General features: G+C 47.4%; 1 protein-coding gene across 11 annotated transcripts in view; it reads right to left on the reverse strand.

The window, feature by feature from the left end:
* Nucleotides 1–18898, reverse strand: part of Clec16a (C-type lectin domain containing 16A) — a 196522-nt gene that overhangs the window by 50988 nt on the left and 126636 nt on the right. For all 11 annotated transcript variants that reach the window (XM_063268510.1, XM_063268511.1, XM_008767506.4 and 8 more), the window contains one exon: nt 2485–2636. In XM_063268510.1, coding sequence (XP_063124580.1) covers nt 2485–2636 — 152 coding nt within the window. The remainder of the gene's footprint in view (nt 1–2484; nt 2637–18898) is intronic.

An 18898-nucleotide genomic window follows, 5' to 3' on the forward strand; every position in this document is an offset into this window, starting at 1 on the left:
AGGCCTTGTTATCGCTCGGTATCATGTTAAACACACCCTCCTTGTTTCTCTTCAAAAGGGGGCATTGTTGGTGTCCTTTGGTACTTCCTTGAGGACGGTCCCTGAGAAAAGGCCACCAGGACTGTTTGACAGAGACTTCAGGCAAGCTATGTGTGAAAGGAACAGACACTGACAAGGGGTAAGTGTGTAAGGACTGGTTCCCAGGAAGCCTGTGGCAAGTCTGGGCCCACAAAGGTTCAAGGGCACATGAGATAAAAGCGTACCAGACAGAAGATGGACTCAAAGGCCAGCCATCCGAGAGGAGGCGGGAACCAATGAAAAAGGCTCAGAAGGAAGGGGGCTGCTGTGCTTGGAGGGCCCCATACTTGGCTCTCCCTTTGGAAAGAATGGCTGCATTACAGGGCAGCAGCAGGTAAGATGAGCCATTTGAATTTAAAGCAGGGAGTTGGTGCACAGTGACAGTCTGACCAATAGTAGTCACTGGAAGAGAACCAAAAGAGGAGGTGGGGCGGGGCGTGTGGTTTCCATTGTTTGACAGGACACACATGAAGCCTCTGAGAGAGAAAAACACTTTCCTGACCTTATGCTCGAAAGAAATTGGTGTACCTTGATAATAAGATGCACAGGTCATCTACTGGGCATGTTTCATGCTGGAGTCCCTTTTAGGGGAAAAAAGATCCTCCTACAGCTTCACTGAGAGACAAGAGGGTCTGGAAAGAGAGGAGTCTGGGAAGGAGAGGAGACAGGAGCATGGCCTCATGTACAGGGGCTCCCCATGAAGAGCAGGCAACAATTTGGTTGGCACTGCTATGGTGAGGAGTGAAATCAGCCTCAGCGAGGTCTTCTGGGAACCAGACAGTGCAGCATGGAAATGGACTTCCTGGAAGTGGAGGAGGAGAGCCCCAGGCTGAGACAGGTTCTTGGGAATTCAGGGACAGGGCACAGTAGGGATAGGGAGTAGAGTCTGCTCTTCACTCTGGGATCTTTGTTTCACTGCCTCTGCAGTTAGACGCTAGTCACCCATCACAGTTAGGAAACTGTGAGACAGAGCCCCACCTGATATGTGGTGCTGGAGAGCCTGTTGTGCTTCAGAGGTCCAAGGAAGAAGTGCTCATGAACTCCTGTGGTAGCATCGGTGCTAGAGGAAGCTGGCAGAAGCTATGAATTCTTAAAATAGCCAATTCCAACTTCTTGGGTATCGGCCTAGGGAAATGAGGCATGCCCCGGGGCATGAGGAAGTGGAACACCAGGCTGCAGCAGCAGCTTGAAAAGTGGGGATTGTCAAGAGGGCTTTGTCTGAGCATGCCCTGCTACAGCCACGCAGCAGTTAAAAGAACCCCCAGCAGGCATGCATGTGCTAAAGCTGCTTGACACACTCCAAGAGAGGCTACAACATGGCCATGTGACCCTATAAGAATCTATACACACCCTCAAACACGTATACCCTCAAACACATCCCTTGGGCACTCCCTACCAAACTGGGAACCAAAATCTGTAGATGCTCAAGTCCCTTAATATATATATATATACACACACACACAGTATCTGCATATAACATACTATATCTTCCTGTAGACTCTGAATCCACTCTAGATGATGGGTAAGACTTCGTACCATATATAAGCTATATAAATAGCTGTTTAGGGACTAAAGTGTAAAAAGAAGTTTACGGCAGACATATTTCTTGGTGAAGTTTTGTTTGTTTTGAGATGTGTCACTATGTAACCTTGGCTGGCCTGGGACCACATCTGCCTTAGACTCACAGGGACCTGCTCATCTCTGCCTCCACAGTACTAGGACCTGATCTGTTTTGTTTTTTTGAGGCTCAGGCTAGCCTCTGACTCCTTAGGTAGCCATGGCTTCCCTTAAATGTCTGATCATCTTGCCTCTACCTCCTAACTTCTAGGGTTATAGGCATGTATGATTATACCCAGTCACATGTGCTTCTGGGAAAGAAATCAAGGGCCCATTGCATGCTGGGTACGCACTCCATATCAACTAAGCTACAACCCCAGCACGCTGTCCTCATTCCCAACCCCCTTTTATTTTGAGACCAGGTCTTGCTACATGAACCTACCTGACTGGTCTGGAGTCTATTAAATAGACTTGTCTGTCTTTGAATTTGTGGATGTCATCCTGATTCGAGTGCCTGAATACTGAGATCATAGGCACGTACAACCACGTGGTCCTTCCCCACTGAGTTTGACTGCCATGTCCATGAATACACAATTACAAAACAAAAGAGTACACATAGTAGTTGCACTTGGCAGTGAAGCAGATCTGGTAGGACCAGACTGACAGTGGGTTTTCTCCTGTAGGGGAGGAGAGGTGTTAAGATTATGGTTTTGGTGAAAGTTACTTGGCTGCTGTCTGTGCAGTGCTCGGGCTTTGTGCACACACTTCTTGTGCCGTTACAGTGAATATAAAGCTGTCATTTTGGCATGTGTGCAGAGTGAGAAGGGACTGGGGTTCTTAAACTCTCACCTGCAGAAGGCCAGCAAACTTAACCACTCCCCAGCCGAGTCTGGACACGTCAGGCTCCACCAGGCTCATCTGGTAAATGTCCACAGCCAGGAACCTCTGGACCATACCGCCATCCTTGGTGATGACTGTGCATGCAATCAAGTCACTGTTATCTAGGGAGAGAGCAGAGAGCAGAATAAGGCCTGGCTCAGCTGTCCAGCTCCCTTCACATACAGAACTGGGTTTGGATGCCTCTTCAGCCACTTCTGCAAGGCGAGTTTCTTTACCTCCTTGGGCCTCACTCACAGCAGTATGATTGCTTTGGGACTGATACAAAGCACACAAACCATTAGATGCTGTACATATGCTACGATAGCTAACAACCGAGTCGGGGTAAAAGCAGCTGGGGTGCATGAAGCTGGGGCTCTATTCCTGACACCAGACCCGCTGCCACCACCCAGAAGCTAATCCCAGAGCATTTCAGTGTTTATTCTGGACCAACGGTAGTTTACAGATATGATGATGGTTTTTGCTCATGTGAAGACCGGAAAACAAGATCCCCGTTCCCTATAACAGCACCACAAGTCCTCAATTCAGTGCCTGGCAACTCAGGGCCCAGCACTGAGCCCTCTGAGTCATGGCTCTCTACCTGCAGGATGAGAAGATCCCTTATCTCAGGATATTGGGTACAGAAAACAACAGCTGCTGGGACGGTACTCAGTATGAAAACAGTACACACAGGGCTCCTGAGCACATCCCAGGTCCCTTCTCCTGATGACATTTACACCCAAACCTGCTTTACTTGGCACCCACCCCATGACTCCGAAGTCAGCTGACCACACGAGCCATCAGTCACACCTGCAGTCCAGTCTGGGTTCCGCCAGGGAAACCTTCCTTCATTTATGTTTTCAATAGACAGCCAAACCAAGAAAACCCACAAACGTCCCAAAATGCGGGAAACATTTGACTCTGACTTTTCCCATCAGATGTAAAATTATAAATCTATAAAAAACACTAGACTGAACTAAGCTCTGAACAATGGCTGTCTGTGAGGAGGGAATAGGAATGAAGTGGGGGGGGGTGGGCTGGAAGGGAAGACTAAAATCAATGGGAGCATTTCACTTAAAAATCATTGTGTTTCTTATATTTATTTAGCTATGTGTGTGCACATACACTCACCTCACCATGGTGTTAGTTAAGTCCAGAGGATGACCTGAAGGAGTTAGTTCTTTCCTTCCACTGTGTGGATTCTGAGAATTGATCACAGGTCCTCAGGGCTTGGCTGCAAGTGCTTTTACTCACTCAGCCATTTTGCCAGACCCCTGTTTATTTTTGAGAAACTATTTAGCAATCACTACCCTGGAATTTGCTTTGTAGACTAGGCTGGCCCCAAACCCATGAGATCCATCAGCCTTTGCCTCCCGAAAGCTGAGGTTAAAGGCATGGGCTACCATGCCTGAGCATGTTTTCGTTGCATGTACTACAGTAGTGCTTGAAAGTGCTTTCAAATGAGAAAGCATTCACGGCTTTCAAAGGAGAAAGCATTTACCACGTGCTTTTGAAAAGCAGCTGCAGCAGCAACAACACGAACCTAAGGTAAAAGTCACATTGAGTCTGGAGCTCAGTGGTAGAGCACTTGCCTGGCAAGCACAAGGCGGTAGCTTTGACTCCTGTTAGGACACATGCACATAAACTATGCTCACGTGAGGTCAGGTAAGGCTGTAGTTCCACAGCAGAGTTTGCCTATGAGGTTCTATCCAGGTTTGGGTTTGATTACCACCCCTTGGGTGGGGACCAAAACTATTTACAAGCTATGGCAGTGGGAAACATTACAATTTTAAATAAAAAAGAGGGTAGGGCATTTGGTTTCATGATTTTGAGATGTGAGAGAATTACAGGTTATTCATCCAGGGAAAGTAACAAAGGGGATCCATTCTAGCTTCAAACACAAATGGCAACAAACTTGGACTGGGTATTGTCTAAAGGGCACCAAACCTCATACACACCTTTGCCACTTTCCAACTGGCCTGAGGACAAGAGGGGGTCTCCCCCTTCTCTCTCTTTAGGCCACCATAGGATAAAGTTTCTGTGGGTTCTTTGAGGTATATGTTGCCTGAAAATGTAGCTTCTGTGTGAATGTTTCCAGAATATTCTCCCTGGTTTTTTTGTTTTTTGTTTGTTTTTTTTTAAGATTTATTTATTTATTATATATAAGTACACTGTAGCTGTCTTCAGACACACCAGAAGGGGGCAATGGATCCCACTACAGATGGTTGTGAGCCACCATGTGGTTGCTGGGACTTGAACTCAGGTCCTCTGGAAGAGCAGTCAGTGCTCTTAACCACTGAGCCATCTCTCCAGCCCTGCTTTGTTTGTTTGTTTTAAACAGGTTTTATGCTTCCATCTCCTCTGTGGAATAAGGCACCCAGGATAGTCACAGTCCCTCAAGCAGCCGTCAGCCCAAACGGATGCGACTGCCTAGACTTGTTACTTATGGCAAGAGTCTCTATTTTCATCCCAGCTTTCTGGTCAAGGATATGTAACTTTTAGATAGAGTCTTGCTATATGCTAGGCCACCCTCAAACTCACTGTGTACCCTAGCCTGTCCTCCAACTCAAGGTGACCTTCCTGCCTCCCAAGTGCTGGGGTCAAGGCCTGAGCCTCCAGGTCTGGCTTATATTTGACCCTGATTTTATTTTATTTATTTTTTGGTGGTATGTCTCTGTCTGTCTCTGTCTCTCTGTCTCTCTGTCTCTCTCTCTCTCTGTGCATGTGGACGGCTTGGGTATCATTCTTTAAGAGATACCCACCTTGTTTCTGTAGTCAGAGTCTCTCATTGGAATCTGAAGCTCAGAAGTATAGCTGTCTGTCTGTCTGGCCAGCAAGTTCCAGGGATCCATCTGCCTCCTCAGGCCTTGTGTATATGCCACCCACACCCAGGGAATTGAACACTTGTCCTAATGTTTTCAGGGCAGACACTTTACCACTTTCCCCAAGATCTTGGATTTTTAATTCCATATTGCATGGAATTTCTCGTTTTAATTATCAAGAGGTGGAGTTTATTTCCTTTATTCAATATTTAAAGTATTTCCTCAGTGAGAATTTTCTACTTTTAAAACTGTGAACAAGGCCAGGCACTGTGGAGCATGCCTTTAATTCTGGCACTTGGGAGGCCAGGGCAGGGGCAGGGGCAGGGGCAGGGGCAGGGGCAGGGGCAGGGGCAGGGGCAGGGGCAGGGGCAGGGGCAGGTGGATCTATGGGTTCAAGGCCAGTCTGGTCTACAAAGTGAGTTCCAGGACAGCTAGGGATACACAGAGAAACCCTGTCTCAAAAAGCCAAACAAAACAAAGCAATACCAAACAATCCCCCAACCAAATCACAACATTCAAAACCCCAAACAAAGAAACAAGCAAGTAAGCTAGCAAGCAAGCAAACACCACCACAGACCCCAAACTCTGCCCTCTTCTTCCCTCCCCCTTCTCCTTTCTCCTTCCTCCACCTTCAGGACCCTGCATCTTTTTCTACCCTTGCACTCATGGAAGAACCGGTCCAAAGGTCAGAGCTATCACAAAGGATGGTGACTTGGGGCTTTTTGGGGATGGTGGGGCCCGACTGCCCCATAGAGCTGAGCTATCTTAGGGGCTTCAGGGAAAAGGAACTACCACTGTCACAACAAAGAACAACAAGACAAAAGGAAGGACAAATCCCAAAGTGGAGCAGCTCTCAGAGATGTCACTGAGACATCAGAGTCCCAGGAAGACAGTAGGGGTTCATAAGAGATAGGGTGCACTGTGCAGGTGAGGAAGGAAGGAAGGGAAAGAAGGAGGGAGGGAGAGAGAGAGGGAGGGAAGGAGGGAGGGAGGAAGTGTTGTCTAGAGACCTAATGATGGGAGGAAAGCAAGCAGTGACTTGGATTGGTTTGCACATGGGTCTCTCTCTCAGGTGTCACTTTTGAAAGCCTTGTCCAGCTAGGCTGCCCTAAGTGTGGACTATGAGCATTCCCATGTGGAGGTCTCAGATTTGGGAGGAGCCTGGAGAGCTGAGGAGTGGAACCTTAGTTTGCCCAGAGTCTGAATCTTTTAAGAGAGTGGGTTTGGACTCTTCTGGGAGTCAGAAGACAGGGCACCAGTGTGTAGAGGTGTTGTGATGGATAGGTGTGTAGGAGGGATTCAGTGGCAGGTAGCCCTCCCTGCTCTATGGTATGGCAGCCTCAGGAGCTTCCCTGTGTGGCTCTCTAGAGTGCCCAGTGCAGCTAACTCAAAGTCTTCCAGTCACTTCGGCATGCCCTGTTTCAGATCTCAGTACCTATCTGTCTCACTGCCCTGGACCCTTCTCTGACTGTACTACAGAAGGGTTGGACCTAGACCTCCCTCACATTGGTGAGGTGGCTCAGGGGTAAAGGTGCTGATGGCCTGAATTCAACCCCTAGCACTGACATAGTGGAAGAAGAGAATCATTCTATACATTGCCCTTTGACCTCCCCTCACATGCTGTGACATATGTATGACCACACACACACACACACACACACACACACACACACACACACACACACACACCGATAACTGTAAACAATATAAGTACAAAACACTGAAGTAGCTACGCATGGCAGCATGCTTGTACCTGTGTCCCCAGCCCCTTGGGAAGCTAAAGCAGGAGGACCGCAAGGCCAAGTTATGCTGGGTGACTTTGTGTGTGTGATAAAGGGCTGGGGTCACACCACTAAACAACAACAACAACAACAACAACAACAACAACAACAACAACAACAACAAAAAGTCAACCACGAAGCTACTACAGAAAACAATATACAAGATTACCCATGTGATCTAAGTGGACAAGACAAACCATGTAACAGCAGCGAGGGCCACAGGTGAGGAGATGGGAGGAGGGTGCCCACCCTCACCGGGAGTCAGAACAAATGCAAAACAAGATACCATCTTCACCCTTGGGCTGGCAGTAGGAAGAGAGTCTGATAGTATCAGATGTTGCTGAGGACGCACAGACGCTGGCATTCTCAGAGGCTGCTGGGAGGAGAGCAAATGAGCAAGACCGCTTTGAAGGGCAAATTAGCATTCGTCATTAAAACCGAAAGTTTCACATCCTATGACCCAGAAATTGCTATGTTCCCAAGAAAAACAATCAGCTGCGTGGGCCAAGAGCTGTGCCCAGGGATGCCAAGGGCCACCTCTAGGTTTGTGAGGACCCAGATGTTCAAGTAAAAGAGGCTCCTTTTTACTCAGTGTGAAAATCTCGAGATCACACTGGCACGGGGAAGAGCCACTGGGGGGATGACTTAGCTTACACGCAGCGTTTAACTGTCTAGTGGGAAACAGCGTTTACCACAGACTAAAAAGTGACTGACTGGCTTCTGGCTGGTGCCTGCAATCCACACACTGATGGAGGTTGGGGTGCAGCGGGAGAGTTGAGAGTTCAGAGTCAGCCTGGGCTAGGTAACCATACTGTCAAAAGAAAGGAAGAAAGGGAGAAAAAGAAAAGAAAGGAAGAAAGATGAGGGAATAAGAAAGGCAGGAAGAGAAAGGAGAGAAGGAGAAAGGAAGGAGACTGTGGCTGAGGAGTCCTCACGTGTATTGTGTATGTGTACATGTGTGCACCCGTGTGTATATGTAGGTCACAGGTTGATGCTAAATGTCTTCCTCAGTTACCTTCCACCTTTTCATGAGAGGAGGTCTCTCTGACCCTCCCGTCCCCGCACAGCACCCCAGCACTGAGCTACAGGCCCTGCATTTGATGTGACTGCTGGGGACCCGCACACAGATCTCAGACTTGCAGAGAGAGCACGTCACTTGATGAGCCATCTCCCCGGGTGCCTGTTTTTGATTTTTGAGACAGCATTTTATAGCTCTGACTGACCTTGAACTCTAATTCCTCCTGCCTCAGCATCTTAGGCGCTGGGGTTACGGGTATGCCCTATCACGCTCTCTGCCAAGCTTGCTCTTTATCAAGAGGAAATAGAGAAAGTCAGGAGTTTTAACTCAAACTCTGCCCGTCTGTGGGGATGTGGCTCAGTTGTGGAGCTCCTGCCTAGCACCCCTCGGCCTTAGTTTCCATCCTCAGTGCTACGAAAACAAGAAAGCCCAAACCAAGGGAAACACTGGTGTCAGCCTGACACATTCTTCCTAGTGTGCTAGAATGGACTAACGGAGCCTGACACAGATTTTCCCCATGGGCTATATTCCCCAAAACGGTCACCTTGCCCGCTCTTCTTACAATGTGACTTGATTCTCCTATCAAAATCTACTTTTTCTTCCTCAAACCTGAGTGCCAGCAGAGGCGCCAGTAAAAAGGATGCTATCAAGTTACTGGTATAAGGCCATCAGAATGCTCTGGCAGGCTCTCCGTCAAGGTTCAGACCCACTGTCAGCCATCCCTGCCCCTCATTTGACCCGCTAATGCCACCTCAAGACATCTAGTTGATGCCATGTAGACTAGAGGTAAGCAGTTCCCATTATACCCTGGGCAGACTAAATAGCTATGGACAGAATTAATGACAGTCATTGTGTTAAACTATTAAGCTACAAGAAGATTCATTACTCAACAAGAGAACTGGAAGTGATTTATTTTAATTTTGTGCTATATCTAGTCCTACTTAAAATTCTAAAAGAAGTGATCAAACCCAGGGTCTCACACATACTAGGTAAACAAACACTCTTCCACTGAGCAGATGCCCAGGTCTTATGGTTTTAAGCAGGATGCAGGAAAAGCACGGCTATTTCCCAATAGAAGTTTAAGATACGGCAAGTAGGAAGGGGGGAAAGCATAGGAGCCATCATAGGAAGTACAGAACCGGGGCCACTTGACCTACTAGAAAGAGACTGGGGTCCAGCTCCATAAAGACTGGGTTTAAACCTCACCACTGTCCAGGAACACAGACTCCTGGCAAGTTGCTTCCTACTGAGTCTTAGGTTTCTCACCAAGAAAAACAGACTTAAGGGCCTGGAGATGTGGGTCCATTGAAAGACTGCTTGCCTAGCATGTAGGAAGTCCTAGTTCAATCTCCAGCACTGCATCAAACTTGGTGCAGTGGTGTACACTTAGAATCTTAGCATTTTGGCAGGAGGACCATCCTCATTTAAGAGTTCAGCCAGTGGGGAGATGGCTCACTGGCACTCTTCCAGAGGTCCTGAGTTCAATTCCCAGCACTAACATGGGGGCTCACAACCATCTGTAATGGGATGCGGTGCCCTCTTCTGGTGTGTCTGAGGGCAGCGACTGTATAGGCACAAAGCCTATAGAGACTCTTGGTCTTTTCTGCACCCATCCCCAGGCACATCTTAACCAACCCCACGACCTTTGTTCTGAAAGTCTCCATGTTCTCCAAGGATGCAGGCCCTTGCTTGCTGCACTCTCTGGTGCCCCTCCAGGAGACCATGAACTGAGGCAGTGATTGAAAAGGCATTTGGAGATGGGATGGAGGGACAATCACGTCTACCAGTACTCCCACTGGAGACCTGGACTTCTCAACCCACTGCTCTTTCCGGCTCCTGGGTTGCTGCCTTCTTCCACAGCTCCTCTGACAGGCTGTAGCTTGTTACTGAGTAGTAAATGGTAAATGGGGCTGATTGACTTTAGCTGTATTTAAATGATCCTTTCCTAATAAAATATGGATGCCAGTAGATAATTTAATTCTTGGCATTGGTGGCTCTTGCTACATTTAGAATTGAGGAAGTCCTTTTCAGCAGGATTTCTAGGCTAGTGGGATTCCAGGACACTCTGGAATTCTGCAATCTGATACCCTGAGTTGCAGGCCAAGATGGGTTCAGAGTAGCAATACAGTGTGCATCTCCAAGTTGTAGGAACTTGGATGCAGTTTAGGAACACATCATTAGTGAGAGGTCAGGAGGGACTGAGGTAGGGGTTCCCTGATTCTTGTGTGCAGGCATCTGGGGTTCCAAGACCGCCTCTGGGGCGGGGGGGGGGGTAGCACCGTGGATCTTTTGTCCAACACTTTGGGGATCTGCCTCAGTAAGAGGGAGCTGGTATTGCGTAGCACAGAAAAATCCACTCCACAATGAAAAAGGCAGACAGAAGTTGCTCCCACTGTGTTTCTGTGGAGTCAGTGAGTACCTTACAGGAAGCCTGGCTGGTTCTAATGGAAGGTCCCAGCAAGTCTGTATGTCAATAGTGGACAGTCTTGTAGGAACTAGACCTGTTAAGTCCCAAGGATTGCTACCAGGGTGTCTGTGTGAGTTGGGGGCACTGGCAGTAGGTTTGGGGAGAGCATAGCTCCTGACACCCAGATGGTTAGGTAGCAGTGAGGTGTGAATGGACACATTCAATTAGGCCCAGAACTTCCCCTGACAGTCTAATCAATCCTTTGAAGAAAATTAAGTAACCATTTCTCCATCAGTCCAGCAGCAGCTTAAGGGATATTTGCTGCAAGTGGCAATCAATTACTCTGTCTTCTTTGAAGCTCCCTAAAGTATTCCTTCCCAGCACAGGGCAACCATGCAGCAAGTCACTCCCCTGCTCTGTGATGGAGGGAAGGGTCTACAGACCTCTCTTTGTGAGTAAGGGGACCATGTGCTGCGAGTGTGCCTTAGGCTGTAAAGGGGAGAGGGCCATGTGCCGAAGCAGCACCGTCAACCAAGGGAAACTGAGCTTGGGCTTGGCTTCAAGGTTTCAATAGCAACCCCTTGGGCTGTTGCTGCTACTGCTTCAGCTGCCTCACCACCCTTCGCCTAGCCTTGGGCTCACTTCTGACTCACTTCTGTTCACAGTAGAGTAGCTGGCCCAGGTACTGTTGTGAGAGCTCTGTTACTGGGCACATGACCACTCCTCTGTCTCCTGGGAGAACAGCCCTGCAGAAGCACAAGCCTGTGTGCTCCCTTCCGGCCCACAGCCTGAGTGAGGGTGTGTGTTAGGCTCCGTCATCTTGCTGACCTCAGATGAAACTGGGGTAGCCCGGTTACTTAGAGCTACCCTTCATGATATACAAGCTAGAGTATTTAAGGAGAAGAGTATGTTAGTCTCAAACTTGCTTTGAAATAAGTTTTATAAAACAAGGATTGTTTGGGGATTTAGTTTAGTGGCAGAATGCTTGTCTAACATGTGTGAATGGTATTCCCAGTTCCTCCAAATACATAAAACTAGGATGCAGGCACTGAAGGGGAGTAAAGAAGGAGACAGATGGTTAAAAGAATGGTGGGACGTCAGTGGTGGCAGGGAGTTGGTGCATAGGTGCTGGTCACTGTAGCCTTCGTTCAACTTGGTTGCATGCTTGAATGATTTCCAAATGGCCCATTGGATTAAAGTCGACTTCCTAGATAATCTGCAAACAAGCCACAGCAGCATGTCTGACCCATGAAGGTGCTCAACACACAGTGCCTGTGCCGTATGATTGTTAATTATGTTTCTCCTCTTTATTTTGAAGATTTATTTAATTGAATGTGTGTATACATGAGTGCAGCTGCCTGGAGAGGTCAGAAGTGTTGCAGTCCCTGGAGCTGGAGTCAAAGGCAGCTGTGAGTTGCCAGCAGTGGGTGCTAGGAGTTGAACTCAGGTTCTCTGGAAGAGCAGAGCTCACTTTTAACCAGCACTTCTATCATTTTCCCCAATGCTGGCAATGGACTTTAGGCTGCAGGTATGCTAGGCAAGTGCTCTACTGTAAGAGCCTTTATGTCACTTTGCCTGATGACTATAACATGCCCATATCACCAACACCCATTTGATGCCCTAAGGAGTCGTAGGAGGCGCCTCTTAGCACTCCAGGAACTTGTTATGCCAAGTGCTCCAGGGCCACCGAGAACACTGAGTGAGCACACAGCCTGCAGATACAAATGGGAATGTGTTGTTTGCTCCCTGGGCAGCTACCCTGGATGGGTACCTATGACATCCCAGGAGCAATGAAAGAAGAAACACTGGAGCCCAAGGCTGGGGCAGGATGTCAGGCAGCTGTCCCAGCGTCCAGGTTTGGGACTGGCACAGCTCCACCTTCCTCCAGAGGCGGGGCTTCCTCTTTTCTTAGCATGCCTTGTCTACTCAAATATGCAAATAGGTTTCTCAAAGTTCCTGAGAAACCCATCTGTGTTTGTTTTCCCCAAGGAAAATTGCCAAAGAATTTTTTCAAGAGGACAGAATGAAAACTTTACCGTTTTCTTTCCCACATTTCCAGAAACTCAGGCAGGGCAGTATCCCTTGAACTGCCAAGTGCCCTGGTCTAACAGAGCAGGGTGCTCGTGGAATCAATTGTCATTCCTTGTTTTTCCCACCAGAGCAGCACCAATTTCACACACAGAAGGCTTGCTGAAAATGCAATGATCAGAAACGAGGTCCAAATGGCATGTCTTATCGGGTAGCATGCAGCCTGCCACCAGGGGCACAGACCTCATCTTCTTCTCCAGTTCTGACCACACTTATTTCTGCTCTGATCTAACAATGGCATATTTGCATAGCACATTGCATAATTTCCTCTTTGAAACAGCCCCTTTTAGCATGAGTAAATAAAGTTACCTAACTCTGTAGTGAAGAGAAGACTGCAGATTTCCAAGAAAAGATCTGAATGCCCGAGCTGTGCTGTCACGCTTGGTGATCCAACAGCCTTTCACAGGGCTTTGACTGAGATCTCAGCTCTGAGCCTTCCTAAGGATGTGGTCAGGGTCTGTCCACTCTCCATTTTCTAGATGAGGAAGGTGCTTCCTAGCTCTGGGTAACCTGTCTGAGCCTCAGATTCCTAAAGGCACACATGGAGACACACCTTCCTTTTGTCCTGGGTGGAAGGTTCTTGAAGACAGTCTTTCTCGAATTTCCTCTTGCAGATATTACACAGGAAAAGGGTTTGTGGAATGGATGGAGACACAGTCATAGGTTCTGCCTGTGAACTGCAATGGGGTCTCAGGGAAGTACAGAAGGAATTAGACAGGGCCTGGCACAGGGGCTCACAGTGAACTTAGCCAGCAGGAACGTGAAGGTCTGGCAAGGGACTACAGAGGGGTCTGGGCCAGCAGCCCAGTGTGCTGCCTCTGAGGCTCTGCAGCGTCCATCAAGGCACGGCCTCTCTAGGTGGGCTTCACGACCTCTCTAGGTGGGCTTCGGTTAGTCTCCCTGTTTCTCAAATTAAGAGGTTTAGACTAAACCACATGCCTATTTTCTGATGGGAAAGAACGTCTAAATTTCATACCAGGGGACACATTTATGGCTGTTTGGCAGAAATTAGTTCTCAGACTGAATGCTTACCGGCATAGCAGGCTGCTTTTTAATTAGCTTGTGGGAATTCAGCATACTTCAAACATTAACAGTAAAATATGGGAGACCTCTGGTGGAGATAGGCCACACCTTTGGACTTAAACAAAAGCTATAGACTCCACAAACCAAATTTCCTGCTTTGTATTTTCATTTGCTGGTGTTCACAATGACTACCAGTAAGTTTCTGGCACCAGAGCGGCACTTTCAAAGTATGTGATACAGACTGGTATGGTTAATATAAACCCAACCCAATCAGCATTCCTCAGTACAATACTATACCCAGTCACATGACCTGTCAATCATTAAACCTGGCCAGCGACATAATCAACATAATCAACACGGACACACTCAACTATTTTGTCCTTCTTTTAAAAATGAACTCGCTGGGCTGGAGCAGCTAAGAGCACGGAGGACCCAGGTTCACTTCCCAGCACCCATGTGGTGGCTAATAATTATCTGTAACTCCATTCCAGGGGAGGCAGTACCCTCTTCTGGCTTCCACAGCCAAGGCACACATATGATGTGTAGATGTATATTCATGGGAAACACCTACACACATAACATAAAGATAAATATACTTTAAAAAAAGAATTGAACAAGAAAGGGAACTTTGTTCATTCATTTATTTTACTTAGCCATTTGGTAGACTTGTCTCTTAGCTGAATTGGGGACACAGACATGTAATCCCAACATTCAGGAGACTGAGGCAGGAGGACTGAAAGTTGGAGGCCACCCTGGACTACCTAGCAAGACCACGTCTCAAATATAACTAGATAAATAGGGGATAAGAAAATGGTTCAAAGTGTTTGCTGTGAGACCCTGATAACCTGAGTCCAACCTCAGGAACCTATACAGAAAGCAAGACATGGTGGCACGCTTCTGTAGCCCCAGGACACCTAGAGGGAGGTGGGAGGCAGGGGCAGGAGAGTGTGCCAGAGTCCACTGTAGTGGCAGTAAACAAGAGAGGCTATCTCAACGTGCTGGAGCTGAGAACTGGTGAGAACCGGTTTTAAATTGTTGCCCCTTGACTCTCATACTTCTCTCTCTTACATATGTAGACAAATACACGTTAGAAGCAAGTACAGCTTAGAGGTGGGGGATGCCTTTAATTTCTGCACTTAAGAGGCAGAGGCAGAGATCTCTGTGAGTTCAAAGCTAGCCTGGTTTACAGATTGAGTTCTGGGAAAGCCAGGGCTATACAGAGAACAGAGAAACCCTATTTTGAAACACCAAAAAGAAAACAAAAGATAGGGCTTAGTGAGTGGGAAAGGCACTTGCCATGCAAGTATAAACATCAGATGCTGTAGCCTATGTCTGTAATCCTGCTACTCCTACACAGAGAATCCCTGGAAGATCCCAGGCCAGCTCATCTGGTGGATGGTACCCAGTGGTGAACAACAAAAGACTTAAGGCGGGAGGAGAGCACCTTCCTCCATGGGTGTCCTCTCCAGCACACATGCAGATGCCCAGGAAGTAGAGACTAGGAAACGTCATTACAGGACCTACAGGCATTTAGGCCTTCTGGCCTTGAACTGAAGTTTTTAATTAAGACCCAGACTAGAACTCACATGTGAAAAAGAGGTTTACTTAAGGTTAAAAAAGAGAAAAAACAACTAAAAAAAAACCCAGGATTTCTCACCCATTCTACTTTCAATCAGTCAATCAATCAATCAACCAGTTGATCAATCAAATATTTACTGATTGTCTGCTATGGACCTGGCATTGGGGGTGCAGTGTTAAAATGAATTCCTGCCCTCTCGAGCCCACTGTCTGCTGGGAACAGACGGTCCACACAGCAGGGAGTGGAGTAAATCAGGGTAAACAGAACGAGACATAGCACTTGGCTTAGCCTGCTTAGATTCTTTAAAAGGCCCCTGCTAACCCCTCAAATAGACCTCTTCCAAAAGTCCTCTTCATCTGCAGAGGTAGAGCCATTCATTTCGAATGCTATGGGCATAAGGGTGTTTAACAGGCCCTGGCTCTGCGCTAAGCATCTGAAGCAGGAGTGCAGTCATCTGAACCTCCTGTAGGAGACAGCAGAGCAGTGACAGGCCCGCCCAGCCGCTCAGGCAGCTGCTGACACCCGGACCTTTCAGAAGGCACGGCTCCAGGACCCCAGCTGGAAAGTGAGTTGAGGTCAAGCTCCTCCACATATACCTAATCAAACTGTCAAACCTTGAGCCTGAAAGACTGTGTGGGTCACACTGAGACAGTAGACTCTGGAAGAGCCTGGAAAAGGACATGGGACTGTACTAAGATCAGCTGCTCACAAAGGAAGAGCTGGGTCATGTCGATTTGGCCAGGCTGCATGAATCTTACTTTTGCTAAGTTCTTGGCAGTGGAAATATCCACTAGGGAGAGAAAAGATAGGCTAAAGATAAGCAAAAAATCTGAGCACGACAGTGGGAAGGAATAATGGATTACAAGCTTGGCCTCCATGTTGGCAATGGCCCTGAGCCTCACCCCACAGCTGTCCCTGAGAGATTTTCCAGCTTGCTGCCTAGAAGCAGGCATATGGAGTTAGGATGTCACACACTTGGATATGTTAGGCGATGAAAAGAGCCAGTCAAGTAATCCCCAGTCAGTCAATCTAAGCTAGACAGTGACGGACCCCTGGGAAGGGGTACGCTTGGCAGGGGCGCAGGATCTGTTAGCTTAGCTTAGGGAAGTCCTCCCTAATTGAACCCTAGGCTACATAAGAATCAAGTCTCCAAGGTCTGGGCTTCCTGCCACAGGCTGGAGGCTTAAACAGAGTGCAGCTCTGGGCCCTTACCGGCCACCTAGCACTCAGGCACAGGGAGGAATAACTTGGCAGAAGGCCAATGCCCAGTGGACAGCTCTGCAGCTGTCACTTCACCCACTCACAATGGGTCCATCCTTGTCCTGGTGCCAGGGGCGGACACAGGGCTCACCCTTCATTGAAGTAGGAGCTGGGATCCAGCCTGATTCCCAACCATGTGTCTCTTGGTCCTGTGTTCCCAACCAGGTGTTTTCCCAGTCAAAACTTGTTTTTAGGCTTTCTGTGCAGACAGAAATGCCCAACAACTGTGCTGACTAGTCTGAAAGGTCCTAGTCTGTGTGGCTTTTTCAATTGAAACGAATTTACATTACGTTTAAAATGCACTTCCAAGGGCCAGCAAGATGGTTCAGTAGGTAAGGATGCTTGCTGCCTAGCCTGACAACCTAAGAAGGAACTGGTTCTCACAAGTTGTCATCAGAGCTACACACACACACACACACACACACACACTGCATGCATACATGCACTCATACACACTCTAGATAAAGTGTATGCGAAAACTAAGAACTGCTTTCCCACTATTGGGTAGCCACAAATGACTATATAAGGACTTGAATGTGGCTAACACAACTGAGGAACAGAATTTTAATTCTGCATTTTCACTAATTTAAGTTTTAGTAACAGGATCTGTTTCTCTCTCTTGTCCTAGGACACAGAACAGCCAGAATGTGACTTTGGAGGAGTTCACTGACAACACCAGTGAGTAAACAGGGAAGTAGTGCCCCATGCTGGGCCTGCTGGACCTCATCCTGGAAGTTAATTATAACAGTCCTGAATTTAGTCCTACAAGTCAGCGCCTCTTTGGCATTAATGCTTTAGGTAAAGGAGGATATAAAATAACAAGTCAGGGAAAGAAATTAATTAAGCTAGGCCTTTAAAAATATTTCGGATACATCAAATTAAAATGAAAGGTCAATACACACAATGGAAATATTAAAAGGCACTTACAGAGGCCCTCAGAACAGAGGGAGAGATCATGTGGAATCTGTCACAGATGAGTGACTCCCAGCTACTGGGAACAGTCACTGCCCACAGTAAGGAAAACCTTCCAGCTGCTTGTTCTTGACCCCTCAGCTCACTGCAGAATCCCATGCTAGAGACATACTTGCCCGTGGGCACAGAGAGGACCCTGCTCAGGAAGGGAGTTCAATGAGGAAAACTTACAGATAAAGGGGCAAGCATACCAGAGCCTCTCATCAGAATACTACAGAGCTGAGTTTTGTTTGTTTGCTTTGCTTTTATTAGGGGACTGAACCCAAGTCCTCCCAAATGCTGGCAAGCTCCACTACTGAGCCACACCCTTAACTTTATAGTCTGTTTTTGAAAAATGAAGGGACTGCAGAAGCAATAGCTCAGCAATTAAGAGTCAGATGGCACGAGTCTGATTCCTAGTACAGACATCGGATTACTCACAATTGCTTGTAACTCTAGTTCCAGGGATCTGACACCCTCTGTAGGCATTGCACACATGGTGCACATCCATCCATCCATCAATCCATCCATCCATCCATCCATCCATCCATCCATCCATCCATCCATCCAAGAATACACATATATACACAAAGCAAATAAATGCTGGGTGTGGTAATATACACCTTTATGTCTCAGTACTTAGGTGTACTCTGTGAGTTCAAGGCCAGCCTGGGCTTCATGGGGAGTTCCAGGCCAGAATGGGCTATAAAGTGAGATGCTGTCCATAAAGAAAACAAAAGACACATTGAAGCAGTACTGCTATAGTCGTACCATTTATTTGCATCATTGTGAGTGCAGGTACCCATGGAGGACACAACAGAAGGTTGGATCCCTTGGAGACAGAGCTATATGTGATTGTGAACAGCCTGATTTGGGTGCTGGGAACTGAACTCAAGTCCTCGGGAAGAGCAGCATATGCTATTAATGCCTGAGCCATCTCTCCAGTTGATTTGAATCATTGTAAAAGGACATTAGTACTATTTACATAAATGTAAAATCATCATCATCATTATCATCATCATGGTCATCATCATCACCTGTCAACAGAAGACTTAACTTGGCAGAAGCAAAATGTTTCATAAATGTGCCAACAAAACCTGTCTCAGGTTCCATGCCGTGTAAAGTACAGCAGGGCAGGTGGCCAGTGTCAGAGTGGGTGTGCACAGAGCTGAGGGCACCATTGGAGGTTAGAGAACAGCAAGCACCCAGGGAACACAAGCTGCTGGCAGTCTTTAGGTCACAGCATGGCTATATATATATATATATCTTCAAAAATACTGGTCTCTTCTTGTTTTTCTATAGTGAACTGATCAATACTTTCATTTAGAAAAATGTCAGTGGTCCTGATTACTCCCATAGGACACTGTGCTTCTTGGTCTAGGGGTTTGGGAGAAAACAAGCCAACTGTAATCATGGTGAGGGGTGCGGGAGGATAAGGTATGAGCACGGTATTTGCAT

This window comes from Rattus norvegicus, chromosome 10 (assembly GCF_036323735.1).
Source record: "Rattus norvegicus strain BN/NHsdMcwi chromosome 10, GRCr8, whole genome shotgun sequence".
In the NCBI taxonomy this organism is placed as follows: domain Eukaryota; kingdom Metazoa; phylum Chordata; class Mammalia; order Rodentia; family Muridae; genus Rattus; species Rattus norvegicus.